This window comes from Glycine soja, chromosome 18 (assembly GCF_004193775.1).
Source record: "Glycine soja cultivar W05 chromosome 18, ASM419377v2, whole genome shotgun sequence".
Classification (NCBI taxonomy): domain Eukaryota; kingdom Viridiplantae; phylum Streptophyta; class Magnoliopsida; order Fabales; family Fabaceae; genus Glycine; species Glycine soja.
The window spans coordinates 14,339,286-14,356,928 of NC_041019.1; the positions used below are offsets into that span (position 1 = coordinate 14,339,286).

Consider the following 17,643-nt stretch of genomic DNA (forward strand, 5'->3'; position numbering starts at 1 on the left):
AGCCCAAGAGGCAAGTTAACATTCCCACACATTTGAAGGATTACGTGTTGCAGACCTAAGCCATGCATGGGAAGAACGACTTCGAATCTCCAAGCTTCAACGAATAACTACTTAGCAGTTAGGATACCGTTATAGTTGTTACGAACGATGCCATTGTAACCAACTATAAAGGATGTAAATCACAGTGATAGACGCAAGCAATAACAAACACTTTTCTCATCCCTTCTATCTCTCTCTCTCTCTCTCTCTCTCTCTCTCTCTTATCCTTCTTCCCGAGCTCGTCTTCTTCATGGAGACTTACTGGGTCTCGAAGACCAGCACTAACACTGGTGCTTTCATTGTTGTGACTATGGAGGAAGGTACTCGTTCAAAGACAAGCACTGAGCGATGGGAAGATGCCTTCGCAAAGCTTTCGTCATCAATATCTTCTAGGTTTGATGAGCTTCTTCAAAGAATTACCCAGCTAGAGACTTCTCAGACGCCTCAAGGACCCTCACTAGTGTTCACGGCGGCGCCATCAACTAGCATGAGTTCACTCCACCGTATAAAGTTAGAAGTCCCACGTTTTGATGGGACGGATCCTGCGGGGTGGATATTCAAGATTTCACAATTCTTTGAATACCACGCAACACCAGATCATGAACGTCTCACGATTGCTTCATTCTACATGGAGGGGAAGGCGTTAGCATGGTTTCAATGGATGTACCGGAATGGACAGCTGACATCGTGGTCGTCGTTCCTCCACGCCTTACACACGCGATTCTCCTCTTCCACATACGAAGACCCCACATGCATGTTGTGTAAGCTGACACAGCAGTCATCAGTAGCGGAGTACCTCGCAAAATTTGAATCTTTGGCCAACTGTGTCATCGGGCTTTCGGCACCATTTGTACTCAGCTGTTTTGTCTCGGGGATCAGCCCAGCCATTCGCAGGGAAGTTCAGGTAATGCAACCTCAGTCATTGACACAAGCGGTCTCTTTTGCAAGGTTGCATGAGGAGAAGCTTATGGATGGGTGTTGTCAGAACACGCGAGTCGCAAAACTTTTTCCCTCGCAACCGTCGACACCACCCACCATGTCTCTGGAACCTTCGTTGCTTCAGGGAGCTACCAAACCCTCACCTCCTACGATTCCTTTTAAACGCTTGTCACCAGTAGAATTGGCCCTCCACCGTGAGAAAGGTTTGTGCTTTAATTGTGATGAAAAGTTCTCACGGGGGCACAAGTGCACCACTTCGTTATTCCTGTTTGTTACAGATGAAGAGGAAGTGAGTCAGGAATCATTGTCAACAGTTTCCTGTGTTGAGGAACCACCAGCTCAGATCAACCTCCTTGCTCTTTCCAGTTATGGGGCTCTTGAAACCCTGCGTGTTGTCGGAGTTATTGGAAATCATAAGGTTCGCATCCTGATTGATGGAGGAAGTACACATAACTTCCTCCAACTGGCCTTGCTCACTACCTTAGGGTTGTCCCCTCAGAATACGTCTCCTCTCAAGGTGACTGTGGGAAATGGAGAAGAACTCCAGTGTCATCAGCTTTGCCCAGATGTTCCGGTGAACATCCAAGACCATGAATTCATGGTAGATTTTCACGTACTACCAATTTGCGGCGCGGACATGGTCCTTGGGGTGCAGTGGCTCAAGTTGTTAAGGCCCGTGCTTACTTATTATACTTCCCTCACGATGAAATTCATCTATTTAGGGAAACTGATTGAGCTCACCGGAGAACGCGATAAAAGCATGGAACAGATCTCCCCCTCCCAGTTGCGTCGTCTTGTACATACAGGTAACACTAGCTCCTACTTCCATATCCAGTTAGAAACCGACACCACTACAACCCTACCTTCACCTTGCCAAATCCCAGAAATTAACCATCTCCTCACTAAATATGCTCCACTCTTCAAACCTTCAAACACGTTACCTCCATCGAGACCCACTGACCATGCAATCAACCTTTTACCAAATTCAGCATCTGTAAACACGAGCCCATATCGTTACCCCTATTCTCAAAAACAAGAAATTGAAAATCAGGTAGCAGCTATGTTGAGTCAAGGACATATCCAGCCTAGCTCAAGTCCTTTTTCTTCTCCGGTATTACTCGTTAAGAAGCGCGATGGTACACGGCAATTTTGCATAGACTACAGAGCACTAAATGCCATCACAGTTCGAGACCGTTTCCCTATCCCCACGGTGGACGAACTGTTAGATGAATTAGGAGGCGCAACCTGGTTCTCTAAACTAGACTTGATGCAGGGTTACCATTAAATACTAATGAAGGAAACGGACATCGCGAAAACTACATTTCGAACCCACAATGGCCACTACGAGTTTCGCGTGATGCCATTTGGGCTTTGCAATGCCCCTTCATCCTTCCAAGCCACAATGAATCGCCTATTTTAGCCATACTTACGCAAATATATTGTCGTCTTCTTCGATGACATTCTAATATACAGTCAATCTATTCATGAGCACGTGCTTCACTCGGAAACAACTTTTTGGGTGTTAATAGAGGGTAAGTTCACACTTAAGTTGTCCAAATGTTCATTCGTGCAACGCCAAATCGAGTACTTGGGTCACATTGTGTCGGGGGAAGGTGTTCAGCCAATACTAGACAAGGTCCAAGTTGTTCAACAATGGCTGATGCCGTGCACTACTCTCAGCCTCCGAGGGTTCCTGGGAATTACAGGCTTCTATCGCAGATTCATTAAAGGATATGTTGCGATGGCAGCTCCCTTCTCTAACCTTGTAACAAGGGAGGGGTTTGCGTGGTCACCCGAAGCAGCAGCTGCCTTCCAGGCCCTCAAGGACACAGTCACGAACGCCCCGGTGCTGACATTACCGGACTTCTCCAAACCGTTCGTCGTCGAGACGGATGCCTCAGGCTCAGGTATGGGGGCAGTACTATCCCAGGGAGGGCACCCCATAGCTTTTTTTAGTAAGTAGTTCTGCCCTAAGCTTGCACGATCATCAGCATACATACGTGAGCTTGCTGCAATGATGAACGCCGTTAAGAAGTGGCGACAGTATCTTCTGGGTCACCATTTTGAAATTCTCACAGATCATCAAAGCTTGAAGGAATTGATGACCCAAGAAGTTCAAACACCCGAGCAACATCGATACTTGTCAAGATTGCTAGGATTTGACTACTCCATACATTATCGTAGGGAGAACTAATGTAGTAGCAGATGCCCTATCAAGAGTTGCAGAACCTCCTACTGCCTCCTTCTTCATTTTGTCAACACCCCACTTCTTGTTTCTAGAAGACTTATATAAGGAGCTGCAGTCACATGAAGAATTCATCTCCCTTCGAGAGCAGATACGATAGTCATCGTTAGACTTCCCTGAGCACACAACAACGTCTCATTTCATCTTGCACCATGGATGCATATGGTTGCCCGACAACTGTTCCTTCATCAAGGACTTGATGACTGAGTTCCACCAGACACCCACAGGAGGCCACATGGGTTTCAGGAAGACTCTGAACCACTTATCGGAAAACTTCACGTGGGAAAACATGGCCGCGGACACATGGAAATTCGTTGCGGGGTGCACAGACTGTCAACTTGTCAAATATGAAACTGCAAAGCCAAGAGGGTATCTCTGCCCTTTGCCAGTACCGTCTCAGCCGTGGGAAGATCTATCAATGGATTTCATTGTGGGGCTGCCGGCGTACAAGGGACACACCTGCATCTTCGTGGTAGTAGATCGCTTCTCAAAAGGGATTCACCTTGGCATGTTGCCGACACAACACACATCACAAGGAGTTGCCCAGCTCTTCATGGAGATGGTGGGTAAGATCCATGGAATACCCATAAGCATCGTATCGGACCGAGATCCACTCTTTATCAGTAAATTCTGGCAAACTCTTTTTTCTTTGAGTGGCACCAAGCTCAGGATGAGCTTCGCCTACCATCCTCAGACGGATGGCCAGACGGAGGTGGCTAATCGTGTGGTGGAGCAATACCTACGCGCCTGTGTTCATCACAAACCCTTGACATGGGGACATTTTCTGCTGTGGGCGGAGTGGTCATGCAACACCTCCGTTCACTCAACCACTGGGTTAACTCCGTTCGAAGTCACCTTTGGATGAAAACCTCCCAATTACCCTCGCTATGTCGAAGGTTCTACGCAGATAGAAGCAGTGGATGAGTGGCTCAGTCAAAGGGAGGAAGTAATCGCGTTACTTAAGCAAAAATTGATGAAGGCCCAAGCACGCATGAAGAACATAGCAGATGAGCATCGCCGAGATCACAACTTCAATATCGGAGATTGGGTCTTAGTTAAACTACGACCTTATAGACAAACAACGATGAAGGGTTCCACTCATTCGAAGCTCGCCAAACGCTTTTATGGACCATTTCAGATCATGGAGAGGTTGGGACCAGTGGCATACAAGCTTGTGTTACCGGAATATTCACGCATACACCCAGTCTTTCATTGTTCCCTTTTGAAGCTTTTCATAGGATCTCCAGCATCAACGCAAGCTACAAACTTGCCTCCCTCGGTCGTGGATAACCAACCAGTCCTGGTTCCCTTAGCCATTTTGGGCCACAAGATAGTTCCGATAGAAGCAGGCCCAAAGGAATTGGTGCTGGGGCAATGGAAGGATCTACACCCCAATGAAGCTTCATGGGAAGACTGGACCGCCCTTAAAAGCCTTCATCACCTTGAGGACAAGGTGTTCTTCGAAGGCGGCATGAATGATACATCCAGCAGTGAGGATAGCAGAAAAGAGTTTCAAACAGCAAAGCCCAAGAGGCAAGTTAACATTCCCACACGTTTGAAGGATTCCGTGTTGCAGACCTAAGCCATGCATGGGAAGAACGGCTTTGAATCTCCAAGCTTCAACGAATAACTACTTAGTAGTTAGGATACCGTTATAGTCGTTACGAACGATGCCATTGTAACCAACTATAAAGGATGTAAATCACAGTGATAGACGCAAGCAATAGCAAACACTTTTCTCATCCCTTCTATCTCTCTTTCTCTCTCTCTTATCCTTCTTCTCGAGCTCGTCTTCTTCGTGGAGACTTACTAGGTCTCGAAGACCAGCACTAACAGTTTCTTGCTGTTGCTGTTTGTGGATTTGTTCCGGTTAGGTTTTCGATAATGTTTGCGAAATTAGGTTTCCGATTGCGGATTCAGGTTGCGGTTTGAATTTCCTAGGAGTTTTAGTGGCGAGATCTTCTCTCGTTTGAATTTCCTAAGAGTGTCAGCTTCTTGTTCTGCTTTTGAGATTCACCTGAAAGAAACCAAGATTTTGAATTTATGTGCATTTGCCAGCAACTTGGTTTGCTAGGAAATATAACTTGGTTTGGTGGAAAATGTATAGAAGAATTTTGATTTCAAGTAACTCATTAAGCAGTGGTTTTGGCAAGGATTTCAACTCACCGATGCCACTCGTTGATACTTGAGCTAGTAGTTTTGCTAGTAACAGCTAAGTGTGCTTGGCTGTTTATAAAGATAAATTCTTTTACAACAATGTACAAGATGTAAAATGTAAAATGCTTTGTAGCTATGCCTTTCTTTCTCTAGGTTCGTTTGAACTTGTTGGAGATATGGGTTTTGCCTATTTAGTTATTTAATTTAGTTTAATTTATATTGTTTGGTATTGTCTTATCATTGTGTGGCTAGATGCTTGAAAATGGTTTGAGGTCCTACTGATTGTCTATCAAGGCTTGAATGAGCAGGTGATATATGTTAATTGTGTGGTTTGTTGACAGGATGGTAAAAATAATTTAAATAATTTATCTTTATGTTCACCATGCATTCATAGATATTTTCATTATTATAAACAATGAAAATAACAATAAAGATACTTATTACAACAATAAATAATTTTTATCATACAATTATAAATATGAATATAACATATTATATTTAAATATACTGTAAATTATCAATATTAATATAAAAATAAATTTTTAAAAAATAATGTATACTAATAATAAAGGGAATGCCCACTTTGAGTTTCATTAGAGAATTTTACCCTTAGACTTCTTAAACTTCCACTATTCTCTTTTAAACTACAGTAACTACCCCTTATATTTTCAGTTAATTTTTTTAATTTAACCTCCCAACCTTTTTTTATTTTTTTAAATAATACAGAGTGGTGCCTCTCTTTCCCCTAGTAAAAAATTATGTAGATATTTTGCATAGACTTACAATTGCATACATTTACGTATAAGTAATTTATAAGACTCTTTTGGTCAAAAACAAAAATGTTAATGATGATGCATTTTGAATGTAAATTTTTCTTACTGTCAACCAATTAGAAATCATCATTTGTATGGTGTTGATATAGTTATTGTGATTAGAAATCATCATTTGTATGGTGTTGATATAGTTATTGTGATTAGATTATAGTGTAAAATTATTTTAAAAAATTACTTTTTTACATTTTAAATAAAAGAATACTCTTAAAAATAAAAGGAAGATCACACACAAATTTTACATATCATAAAATTAAAAATACCACGTACTTATTTTTTTAAAACTCAAGAATATAATAAAAATAACTAATATGCATTTGTTAACATTTTTCCATACTATGTATTCTTAATATTAATATATTAATAAATTATATTTATATATACATATATTAACAATGTTAACATAAAAATAAATTATAAATAATAGTAAAAAATATGCAAAAACTTTGCATAAATTTACAATAGTATTTAAATTATGAAATTCTAAAAATATTACAAAATATAAAAATATTTACCAAGTCTAATATAAATTAAACTTATTTGTTTAAATATTTTACATATTTTATTTATTTCATATAAAATTAAAAGGAAATTATATAGAAAACATTTATATGAATTTAATAATATAAATTAAATTTATTTATTTAAATATTATGAATCAAACGAGTCATACTATACCTAACTTAAGTTCAGTTCCTTTATTTAATGGGCTCAATTTTCAGTTCATTTGGTTAATAAGTCACCACCACCAACAAAGTTTTATCCTATTAGGTGAGGTTGGCTACATTGATCACACACGCCATTTGGTATGGTTAAAAACCAAAGTTTAAGAAATATTAGAATCTAAAATCTTTCTTGATAATTTTCTTCAACATCCCTTTTTATTTGCCTTGATATAATTATTGTGATTAGATGACAGTATAAAACTATTTTACACTCTTAGTATATAGTGTATTTTTTTCTTATAAAAAATACATTGAATTATGTCATTTTTAAATATGTCCATGAATTATTTTTTCCCTTCAATTGGGTCCTTGAACTTGTATTTATTGTTTTATTAAGTTCATGTTAAAACCTAATTAAAAAACAAATATTAATTCAGGGACCTAATTGAAAAAAAAAATAGCTCACGGAACTTGTATTGAATGATTGACTAATGGGGAGAAATCCCTATTTCAGAAGAGTGAAAATAGAATATCTGAATAATCAATTAGGGTGCCTTTAGTAGTCTTTGTTTAGTTCCTTTTCATTTAACGATTTAAGTTTATCTGAATTTTCAATTCTTTGATAAGAAATGTGAAAGGAAAGCAAAAAACAAAAGAATATAATGAATTGCTGAATTGTGCGATTTGTATTGGTGATAGAGAGTCACTGATTCATCAATGTATCACAAGATATAAAATCATTTTCAATTTTTCATGTGATACGAATTGCTAGTTAGTTAAGGCCCCGATCGGGTGGTTGCGAGTTTCTAGTTTTTGGTTTTCAAATGAAAATTTCAAAACAAAACATGTTTGGAAAAAATGGAGCTGAATTGGGTTTTAACTTATTTCAAAACAATTTTACATTCATTATCATAACCAAGAAAAAAAAAGTTTTGTGAATTTGGTTTTTAGTTTTAAAAAACTCGTTCTAACCACCACTACCCCTGTCATTACTGCCACACTACCATTGTTGCTTCCACCACCACCACCATTTCACGCAGTGGGTCAACGATTTAACTGCAAACTTAGTCGGGTCATATTGGATTGCACCTAGTTCAATGCATGGTTGATTTGATAGGCAACTCAACTCGATCAAACCTTCGGATTGTGGTTGAACTAGTCTGATCGGCTGGGTCAGTAAAGGTTTTAAAACCCAGCCATCACCATGCCACCACTACTACCATCACCATTCCACCACCATCGTCGCCACCATTATTTCACCCCGACCCCTATCGTCACCGCCATCGACACCGCCACCATTCCCACCCCACTACCTCTTCCTCTTAGAATGTGGACTTGGGCCTAACTCAACCTCAAAAGCTAGCTCTTAGGGTGAGAGTTTCCCCCACTTATATACTTTATCTTGACACTATCTCTAGTCGATGCGGGACTTGGATTTTTCCCAATACACCCTTTCACGCCCAACACTTTTGGGCTTGGTGCGTGGATAACATGGTGGGTGACCTTTTTAATGGATCTAGGATAGGCTTTGATACCACCATAGATTCTTAGAATGTGAGTTTAGGTCCAACTTAACCCTAAAAGTTAGCTCATAGGGTGAGGATTATCCTTCACTTATATACTCTTTCTTGACACTATCTCTAGTCAATGTGAGACTTGGGTTTTTTCCAATACACCCGCTCACGCCCAACACTTTTGAGCTTGATGCATGGATAAAATGGTGGGTGGTCCTTTGAATGGCTCTAGGATAGGCTCTAATACTATCTTAGAATGTGGATTTAGGCCTAGCTCAATCCTAAAAGCTATCTCATAGGGTGAGAGTTGCCCGCCACTTATATATTCTATATCAAAGAGGCGAATGAGCCAAAAACGCTCAAAGGAGAGAAAGGAGAAACCCCTCAACCAACCAAGGCGAGTCATAAACACCATCGCGGAGGAAGGGCTACCGCCTTTGTGTGAAAAAGGCACCTATGGCAGATCCGTTTCTTAACATGGTTTCCCCGCATAAAGCACCTAACATGGCCTCTTATAACCTTTACCTCAGATGACTTCAAGGCGATCGACCCAATGTAGGACGATCCCATGGTTATTAGCATATAGATAGTCAACTGCATAATCAAGAAAACCCTTGTGGACCAATATTAGTGTATTAAGTATGTTTTACTTTATGATTCAGTTAGAGCAGTTATGATTTAGTTAGAACAGTTGTTCAACACATTCTTAGGTACCTCAAAGGCTTTATTCATCATGGTATGCATTTCAAGGTTGCTCCTTCCTCTCAGCCTTTTACTATCAAAGCCATGTGTGATGTTGATTGGAACTTAAATCCAAATGATAAAAGGTCTACCTCTGGTATTATTTTGTTTCTAGTTGTTCTAATACACAAATTTATGATTCCATTGTAAATCCAATTTCTGATGTTAAAACAATACCTAGTACTAGCTCTCAAACTATATCGCACCTTAGATTGGGCCATCCTAATGCTAATGTACTAAGGCTTGTGCTTAATCATTGTAATATACCCATAGTTAATAAAACTACGTTCAAATAGCAGCTAATTTAACTGAATCATAAAGGAAAACTTACTTAATACACTAATAACCAAGGGAGCTCGACTGACATTTTGTTTTGGAATACCTTCAAACAAATAGAGATACCTGAATCTGAAATCCTACCACATGATGACCCCTTGTTTGGTTTTCTTGGAGAAGAGGTAGGGACGAAGGGTGTTGGACCTTGTGGCCTCAATAATCTTAAGAGGGATAGGCTTAGAATGCAGAAGAAGCAACAACAATCAATTTAATAATGTTCTATAAACATGTAAGGCAAAATTGATTGCAATAACATAAATGAGATAAGGGAAGAGAGAATGCAAACACAGTTTTATACTGGTTCGGCCACAACCCGTGCCTACATCCAGTACTCAAGCAACCCACTTGAGTTTTCCACTATCTTTGTAAAATCCATTACAAAGTCTGAACCACACAGGGACAACCTATCCCTTGTGTTCAGATGCTTTACAACAAGAGACTCACAGTCTCTTAGCCAATCTCATTGAATAAGAAGAATGGAAGAAGAATTCTCTCTTCAAGAGAAGAATATTACAATAAAGATCATGTAGGAATCCTTATAGATTTTGCAAGTGTTTGGCCAAGGATTTCTTTTTGAGAGAGCATTTGACAATGAAGTTCCTTTGGAATCTCTCTCATTGTCTTTTGAGAGGATAAGACATTTTTGCCAAGCAAAACTCTCTGCATAAAATTCGTGCCCAAGTCACCTATTTATAGGCCTTTGATGGCCATTCACAAATCTAATGAAAAGATGTGACTGTTGGCAGATTTTCTGAAAACTTTCCACTGGTAATCGATTACAATGTTTGTGTAATCGATTACACAGTTATAATTTGAAGGGTTATGACTTTTCAATTTGAATTTCCAAAGTTTCGTTGCTGGTAATCGATTACAGACATATGGTAATCGATTACATGTTGAAAATTCAATTTCAAAACCTTTTTCAACAGCTATTTCTCAACCCTGTCTTCTGGTAATCGATTACACTTCCTGGTAATCGATTACCAGAGCCTTGCATGTCTTGAAAGCACATTGTTTTAAGGCAAGGCTTGGTCTTTAGTGAATCTTGAAACAAGGCTTTGTTTGTTGAAGCAATCTTGAATTATTCTTGAAGCAAATGCTTATCATTTGAAGCAGCCTTGTTAGATTCTTCTTTGACATCATCAAAATCATGTATACATACATTCACATTCTCCCCCTTTTTGATGATGACAAACATGTGATTTCTTCTCGACACCATCAAAGCTTGCATGATTTACATCTCCCTCTTTCTCAAGCAAATTCTTCTTGATATCATCAAAATCTTCATGATTTACATTCTCCCCCTTTTTGATGATGACAACCACCTGTAGGTTAGGAGCAACAACAAAGAAAATATCTATTTGCATATAGTTTACTCCCCCTTGGTTTTACAATGATTGCTTATATGAGACAATTGAAGATTTCATATTTTTCATATATAAAAAGTTGTCTCATAAAACAATAGATAATTTTTCTTACTATTTTATCTTTTATCTTTCTCTCCCCCTTTGTGAACATCAAAAACAAATCATGAATAGAAAGGAGAAAGATGTTACCACTTGTTGCAATGTATGAGAATAAGTGATACCAAAAGGCATTAAAACAATCATTCAATATTAATCAAGCAAAAACAAGTACAATAACACATCAATCAAACTCAATCAATCATCAAATATTTCAAATCAAATCAATTAAATTAACAATCAACTAACTATACACAATAATTTATATTACTAAAAAAAATTCAAATTTCAAATTTCAAATTTCAAATTTCAAATTTTAAATTTTAAATTTCAAATTTCAACTTCCAACTTCAACTTTTAGTAACTTCCCCTTCCCCTTCCAACTTCCAACCTCCGTTTTCAACTTTCAACTTCCAATAACTTTCATTTCCAACTTCCAACTTCCAGTAACTTCCACTTCCAACTTCCAACTTCCATTTTTAACTTTCAACTTCCAATAACTACTTCCAACTTCCAACTTCCAAATTTTAATTTCAAATTTCAAATTTTAATTTTCAATTTTCAATTTCAAATTTCAAATTTCAATTTCAAAATTTCCTTTTCTAAATTTGAAATAGTTTTCTTAAAACATGAAACTAATTTGAAAAGTTTAATAGATTCTTTAAAAACAATCAAAAACTCAATCAGGAACAAACATCAAAGATAATACAATCAAACACACAATCAAAAATACAATCAATCAATCATCAAACACAGTCAATCAAATTCAATCACAATCATCAAGAACAGTCTAAACTCAAGTAGAAAACAAGCATCAAAAGTAATCAATCAAAGACAAGTGACCTGTTGGTATCATTTGATATTACTTGTTGGGGTTGTTGATCAAGTGGCCTTTGTTTGTTGTCTCCATAAATCGCATATTCACTTTTCTTGGGGAGAAATATGAATAAACTTCGATGCATGCCATGTGTTTGGAGAAATTGCTATCAATGTATCGACTTTGCTCTTCTCCATTTTCATAGTCTTTCATCATGATATCCAGACTTATGATTTTCTTCTCTGAATCACTTGAATAATTTATGACATTATCTTCCCAAGTGATATATCCTTTCTTTTCTTTCTTCTCTTTGAAATTCATCTTGTCGGATTTTTCCATTCTTCTTTTAAACATAGGACAATTGAATCTTATGTGCCCAAGTTTATCGCACTCAGCATTTTGGGGCTAAAGAGGAATCTTCTTCTTTCTTCTTTCATCATCATCTTCTTTCTTCTCTAGTTTTTTTTTATATAGTTGCATTTCTCTCTACCATTGTAGGAATAAAGGAATCAAATTCAATGGCTTCCCATATCTTTAGATCTATGGCTTCTATAAAGATCTGTATTCGGGTTTTCCAGTAATGATAACCCTCACCATTGAACATAAGAGCCTATTGATAGAATTTCCCTCAGAAAATGGAAATTTGGATGAGGCCATATCTATTCTTGAAGTTTTTAAACTTTATACAAGAATCCTGCTCTGATACCACTTGTTGGACCTTGTGGCCTCAATAATCTTAAGAGGGATAGGCTTAGAATGCAGAAGAAACAATAACAATCAATTTAATAATGTTCTATAAACATGTAAGGCAAAATTGATTGCAATAACATAAATGAGATAAGGGAAGAGAGAATGCAAACACAGTTTTATACTGGTTCGGCCACAACCCGTGCCTACATCCAGTACTCAAGCAACCCACTTGAGTTTTCCACTATCTTTGTAAAATCCATTACAAAGTCTGAACCACACAGGGACAACCTATCCCTTGTGTTCAGATGCTTTACAACAAGAGACTCACAGTCTCTTAGCCAATCTCATTGAATAAGAAGAATGGAAGAAGAATTCTCTCTTCAAGAGAAGAATATTACAATAAAGATCATGTAGGAATCCTTATAGATTTTGCAAGTGTTTGGCCAAGGATTTCTTTTTGAGAGAGCATTTGACAATGAAGTTCCTTTGGAATCTCTCTCATTGTCTTTTGAGAGGATAAGACATTTTTGCCAAGCAAAACTCTCTGCATAAAATTCGTGCCCAAGTCACCTATTTATAGGCCTTTGATGGCCATTCACAAATCTAATGAAAAGATGTGACTGTTGGCAGATTTTCTGAAAACTTTCCACTGGTAATCGATTACAATGTTTGTGTAATCGATTACACAGTTATAATTTGAAGGGTTATGACTTTTCAATTTGAATTTCCAAAGTTTCGTTGCTGGTAATCGATTACAGACATATGGTAATCGATTACATGTTGAAAATTCAATTTCAAAACCTTTTTCAACAGCTATTTCTCAACCCTGTCTTCTGGTAATCGATTACACTTCCTGGTAATCGATTACCAGAGCCTTGCATGTCTTGAAAGCACATTGTTTTAAGGCAAGGCTTGGTCTTTAGTGAATCTTGAAACAAGGCTTTGTTTGTTGAAGCAATCTTGAATTATTCTTGAAGCAAATGCTTATCATTTGAAGCAGCCTTGTTAGATTCTTCTTTGACATCATCAAAATCATGTATACATACATTCACATTCTCCCCCTTTTTGATGATGACAAACATGTGATTTCTTCTCGACACCATCAAAGCTTGCATGATTTACATCTCCCTCTTTCTCAAGCAAATTCTTCTTGATATCATCAAAATCTTCATGATTTACAAAGGGGTCTATTTGGCTTTACACTAAGTTCGGACATGAGGGGCTATTGCAAAAAAGTCTAAAGTTAGGGTACATGATAATGCATGCTCACACATCATACAATATACTCCTCGGTTGTCCCTCACTGAATGCCTTGGGTGTGATTATGTCTATCCCTCACCTTGTGATGAAATTTCTGTCGGACATTGGAACCATCACAACTATGCATGCCAACCAGAGGACGACCAAAGAATGCTATATGGTCAACCTTAGGTTATGTCCTCATGCAAGGGTGGAAGCCCTAAGAGTCGCCCACTACACAGAGGCCAAGAAAAAAGCCAAATAGGTGATGAACTAGAGCTCAATCGAAGAACCAACAATGACAACCAAGTGAAACCGATAGAAGATATGTCCACCCTCCAGCTCAGTCCTAATGAAGAACCGGTCACTCAACTGGGAAACCAACTTTCTAGTGACAACCAAAGCCGCATCCAACGAACTATCTAGCAAGACACTAACTTGTTTGCATGGTCGGCGAAAAACATGCTCGAGATTGATCAAGAATTCCACTACCACAAGTTAGTCATATACAAAGATGTAAAGCCTATAGCACAGAGGAAGAGAAAAATGGGGGCAAGCAGTACAACAGGAGGTTGCCAAGTTAATGGCTGCCCAATTTGTCAGAGAAATTGACTATACCACTTGGCTTTCCAATGTGGTAATGGTGAAGAAACCAAATGAGAAGTGGAAGATATGCACAAATTACACTGACCTGAACCGAGCATGCCTTAAGGAGGCTTACCCACTTCCAAACATTGACCGACTGGTTGATGGAGCAGCCGAACACAAACTATTAAGTTTCCTTAGTGCATATTCTGGCTACAACTAGATAAAGATGAACTCAGTGGACAAGAAAAAGATGACATTCCTCACCAAATTCGCAAACTACTACTACAAAGTCATGTCATTCGAACTCAAGAATGCCGAGGATACCTACCAGCGTTTGATGGATAAGGTATTCATGGGTCAGCTTGGACGAAACTTGGAAGTCTGTGTGGATGACTTGGTGGTCAAGTTTGATAATTTGGCCACACATATCACAGATTTGGAAGAAGTTTTTCGCCAGCTCAAAAAGTATAACATGAGACTGAACCTTGAAAAGTGTGTCTTTGGGGTGGAAAAGGGAAATTTTCTAGGCTTCATGCTAACCCACTGAGGAATACATGCAAACTCGGAAAAATGCCAAGCCATCATGGAGATGAGGAGTCCCTTGAATGTAAAAGAAGCTCAAAGGCTAGCTTGCAGGATAGGCTTCTTGTTAAGATTTTTGCCTACAATTGCCTAGCAGGCCAGACCAATCATGAACCTCCTCAAGAAAACCAACAACTTTGTTTGGGATGATGAGTGCGAAGAAGCTTTTCGGTGCTAGAAAGAAACATTAGCAGCACCACATGTCTTGTCAAAAACTAACACCAACAAAGACTGATTGTCTACCTTTTCGGTCTCGGGTGAGGCCATAATCGTGGTACTAGTATAGGAAGAGGGGGGGTGAGTTGAGGCCAGTGTATTTCATGAGCTGAGTACTACAGGACGCAGAAATGAGATACCAGATGATGGAAAATGTAGCCTTTACACTTGTTAACACTGCTCATTGTCTTTGCCAATATTTTCTAGGCAAAATTGCACTTTTGGTCCCCCACTTTAGCTCCAATTTCGCATTTGGTCCCCCGGTAATTTAATTCACAAATTTGGTCCTCCTGTTTTATAAAATCCTGCAATGTTGGTCCCGGACCTCTCAATTGGACGTTGACCATTAAGTAGTGACGTGGACTGCCACATGCCAACGTCCGAGAGGCCCATTAAAACTGCTTGTATTTTTTTTAGCCATCAGTAAAAGTAAAAAAAAAAAGGAAAGAAGAAAATAATAGGAACATTTTGGTCCTTTTCTCTTTGACTGCCTGCGTTTTCTTCTTTCCTTTCTTGCACCCTTTTCTCTTTGTTTCTTTCGTGCCTTCTTTTTGTCCTTTTTATTTTGTTTGTAAATCGTCATCATCACCATTTGATTTGCAGGGCCATAATTTTTCTGCTATGGTTTTCAACTCTTCCTCACCATTTTCCATTTTTTCTTCTTCTTCTCTGGTTGTTTTTTTTTCCTGAGAAAAAAATTGAGCTCTTTTTGGCTAAGCCTCCAAGCAGATCCAACTAAGGAAATATAAAATTTTCAATTATTTTTATTAGTATCCTCTTTTCAGACCTTCCCCTCATGTTCTAGATTTGAAGATCTTGTCATTACCTCACTCTTGTTTGTGCCATGATTTGTTCTGTTCCGTTCCCTCCTTTTGCTTTTTTTAGATCTTGGTTTTCTCCATGAGGTGGCTTTTTGTATCCATGGATTGAGGCACTGGCCAAGAACAAGGTTGGCTTGGAGGAGCTTAGACTCAAGAGGATGGTGGTCTCGGATGAGAGCCTGGAGTTACTCTCGGTCTATCCAACGGGTTCGCAAAGAAGCTCGTGCTCTCAATGATAGTGGTGGAGTCATAAGACTTCCTCATCTCGCTCTTTGAATCCATCGCGTTCCACAAACTCCCTTTCATTGTTGTAGAGTGATCTCATCTCCTCCAATTCCTTCATTAATAGAACGCTCTCCTTCCTCAGCCAGTCGTTCTCATCCAACAGCTCCGCCGGCAACGAGTTAGATGAAATCACTTGCTCCTCCATTGAGTTCGACGGTGACACGATTAGCTTCACTAGTGGAATCGTAGATAGCGGCAGCAACGATAGAACCTCCACGGTCATAGTCGCAATCGCTTGGGTCGGCAGCGTTGTCAGGAGGATCTTCCGTCGTTGTATTTCGCAGAGGAGCCACTTCTCGCCTCTTCGGAAGTACTCGTTCGAGAACTCCCAGTGGTCAGACACAACTTTTTTTGAATCCCTACAAATTAACAAAAATTATAAAAAGTAAAAAAAAAGGCAAAAAGAAATTGATAGAGAAGATGATTAGATTACATAAATGTTGAGTTGGCGAACGAAGCTGGAGAAGTTGTTGTGCTTGAAATATTTAGGAAGCAAATCCTTGCCGAAAGCGGTGGTGTTCCAAACGATGAAGGACGATCCTGATTATAGTTCTAGAAGGTGCCTCTCAGCAGTTAGAAATTTTTTTTTCACCACAGATGGGTAAAAAAGTTGTTTCAAGGTGTGCCTCTCAGACGTTGACACGTGGCAGTCAACGTTACTACTTAACGGTCAACGTCCAATTGAGGCGTCTGGGACCAACATTGCAGGATTTTATAAAACAAGGGGACCAAATTTGTGAATTAAATTACCGGGGGACCTAAAGTGCAATTTTTCCTATTTTCAAAGCCAAAGGGTCACTGTTCAAACTGACTGTCCCATAGCCAAAATACTACGCAAGCTTGAGCTGGTAGGACGGATGATGGCATGGTCTATTGAACTCTCAAAGTATAAGATTGATTACTAGCCAAGAGGGATTGTCTAGGCCTAGGTGCTGGCTGACTTCATCAACGAACTTCACCCTCCATAATCACAGTTGGAGCAAGAATAGTGGACAATGCATATGGACGACTCTTCCAACTTGCATGGAAGTGGAGCTGGGGTGATCTTAGAAGGGCCCAATGGCATATCCCTAGATCAATCTTTACGTTTCAGCTTTAAGGCCAACTGCAACTTGGTCGAATACGAGGATCTCCTGGCGAGACTAAGACTTGCAAAAGAGGTCAACGCCCAAAGAGTTTCGTGCCGAAATGATTCCAAGGTCACCACCGAATAGATAAAGAAAGTGTTTCAGATCCGAGACCCCCAACTCCTGAAGTACTACTGTGCATTTGAAAGGATCAAGGAAGAGTATGAGAAAGTTCAGCTGATTCACATAAGTCAAACGGTTAATGACAAAGCCAACAAGTTGGCTCGACTAACAACTTCACCTAAACCTGGGCAGCTGAAAACGTTCATACTCCTTTAGGTTTGAACCCGATGTCTCATGGAAAGAATGTTTGTAGGTTGAAGAAAACCCTTCGGGATGGAAGAATGAG

The 17,643-nt window shown here is 39.0% G+C and overlaps 1 protein-coding gene and 1 pseudogene across 1 annotated transcript; one reads left to right on the forward strand and one right to left on the reverse strand.

Moving 5' to 3' along the window:
* The first annotated feature begins 289 nt into the window (after nucleotides 1–289).
* LOC114396976 lies at nucleotides 290–2,263 on the forward strand. Its single transcript, XM_028359128.1, has one exon. It carries the CDS (start codon nucleotides 290–292, stop codon nucleotides 2,261–2,263), a length of 1,974 nt encoding a protein of 657 aa, XP_028214929.1.
* A 13,866-nt stretch (nucleotides 2,264–16,129) lies between these two features.
* On the reverse strand, nucleotides 16,130–17,034 carry LOC114396977 (annotated as a pseudogene).
* Between the last annotated feature and the right edge of the window lie 609 nt (nucleotides 17,035–17,643).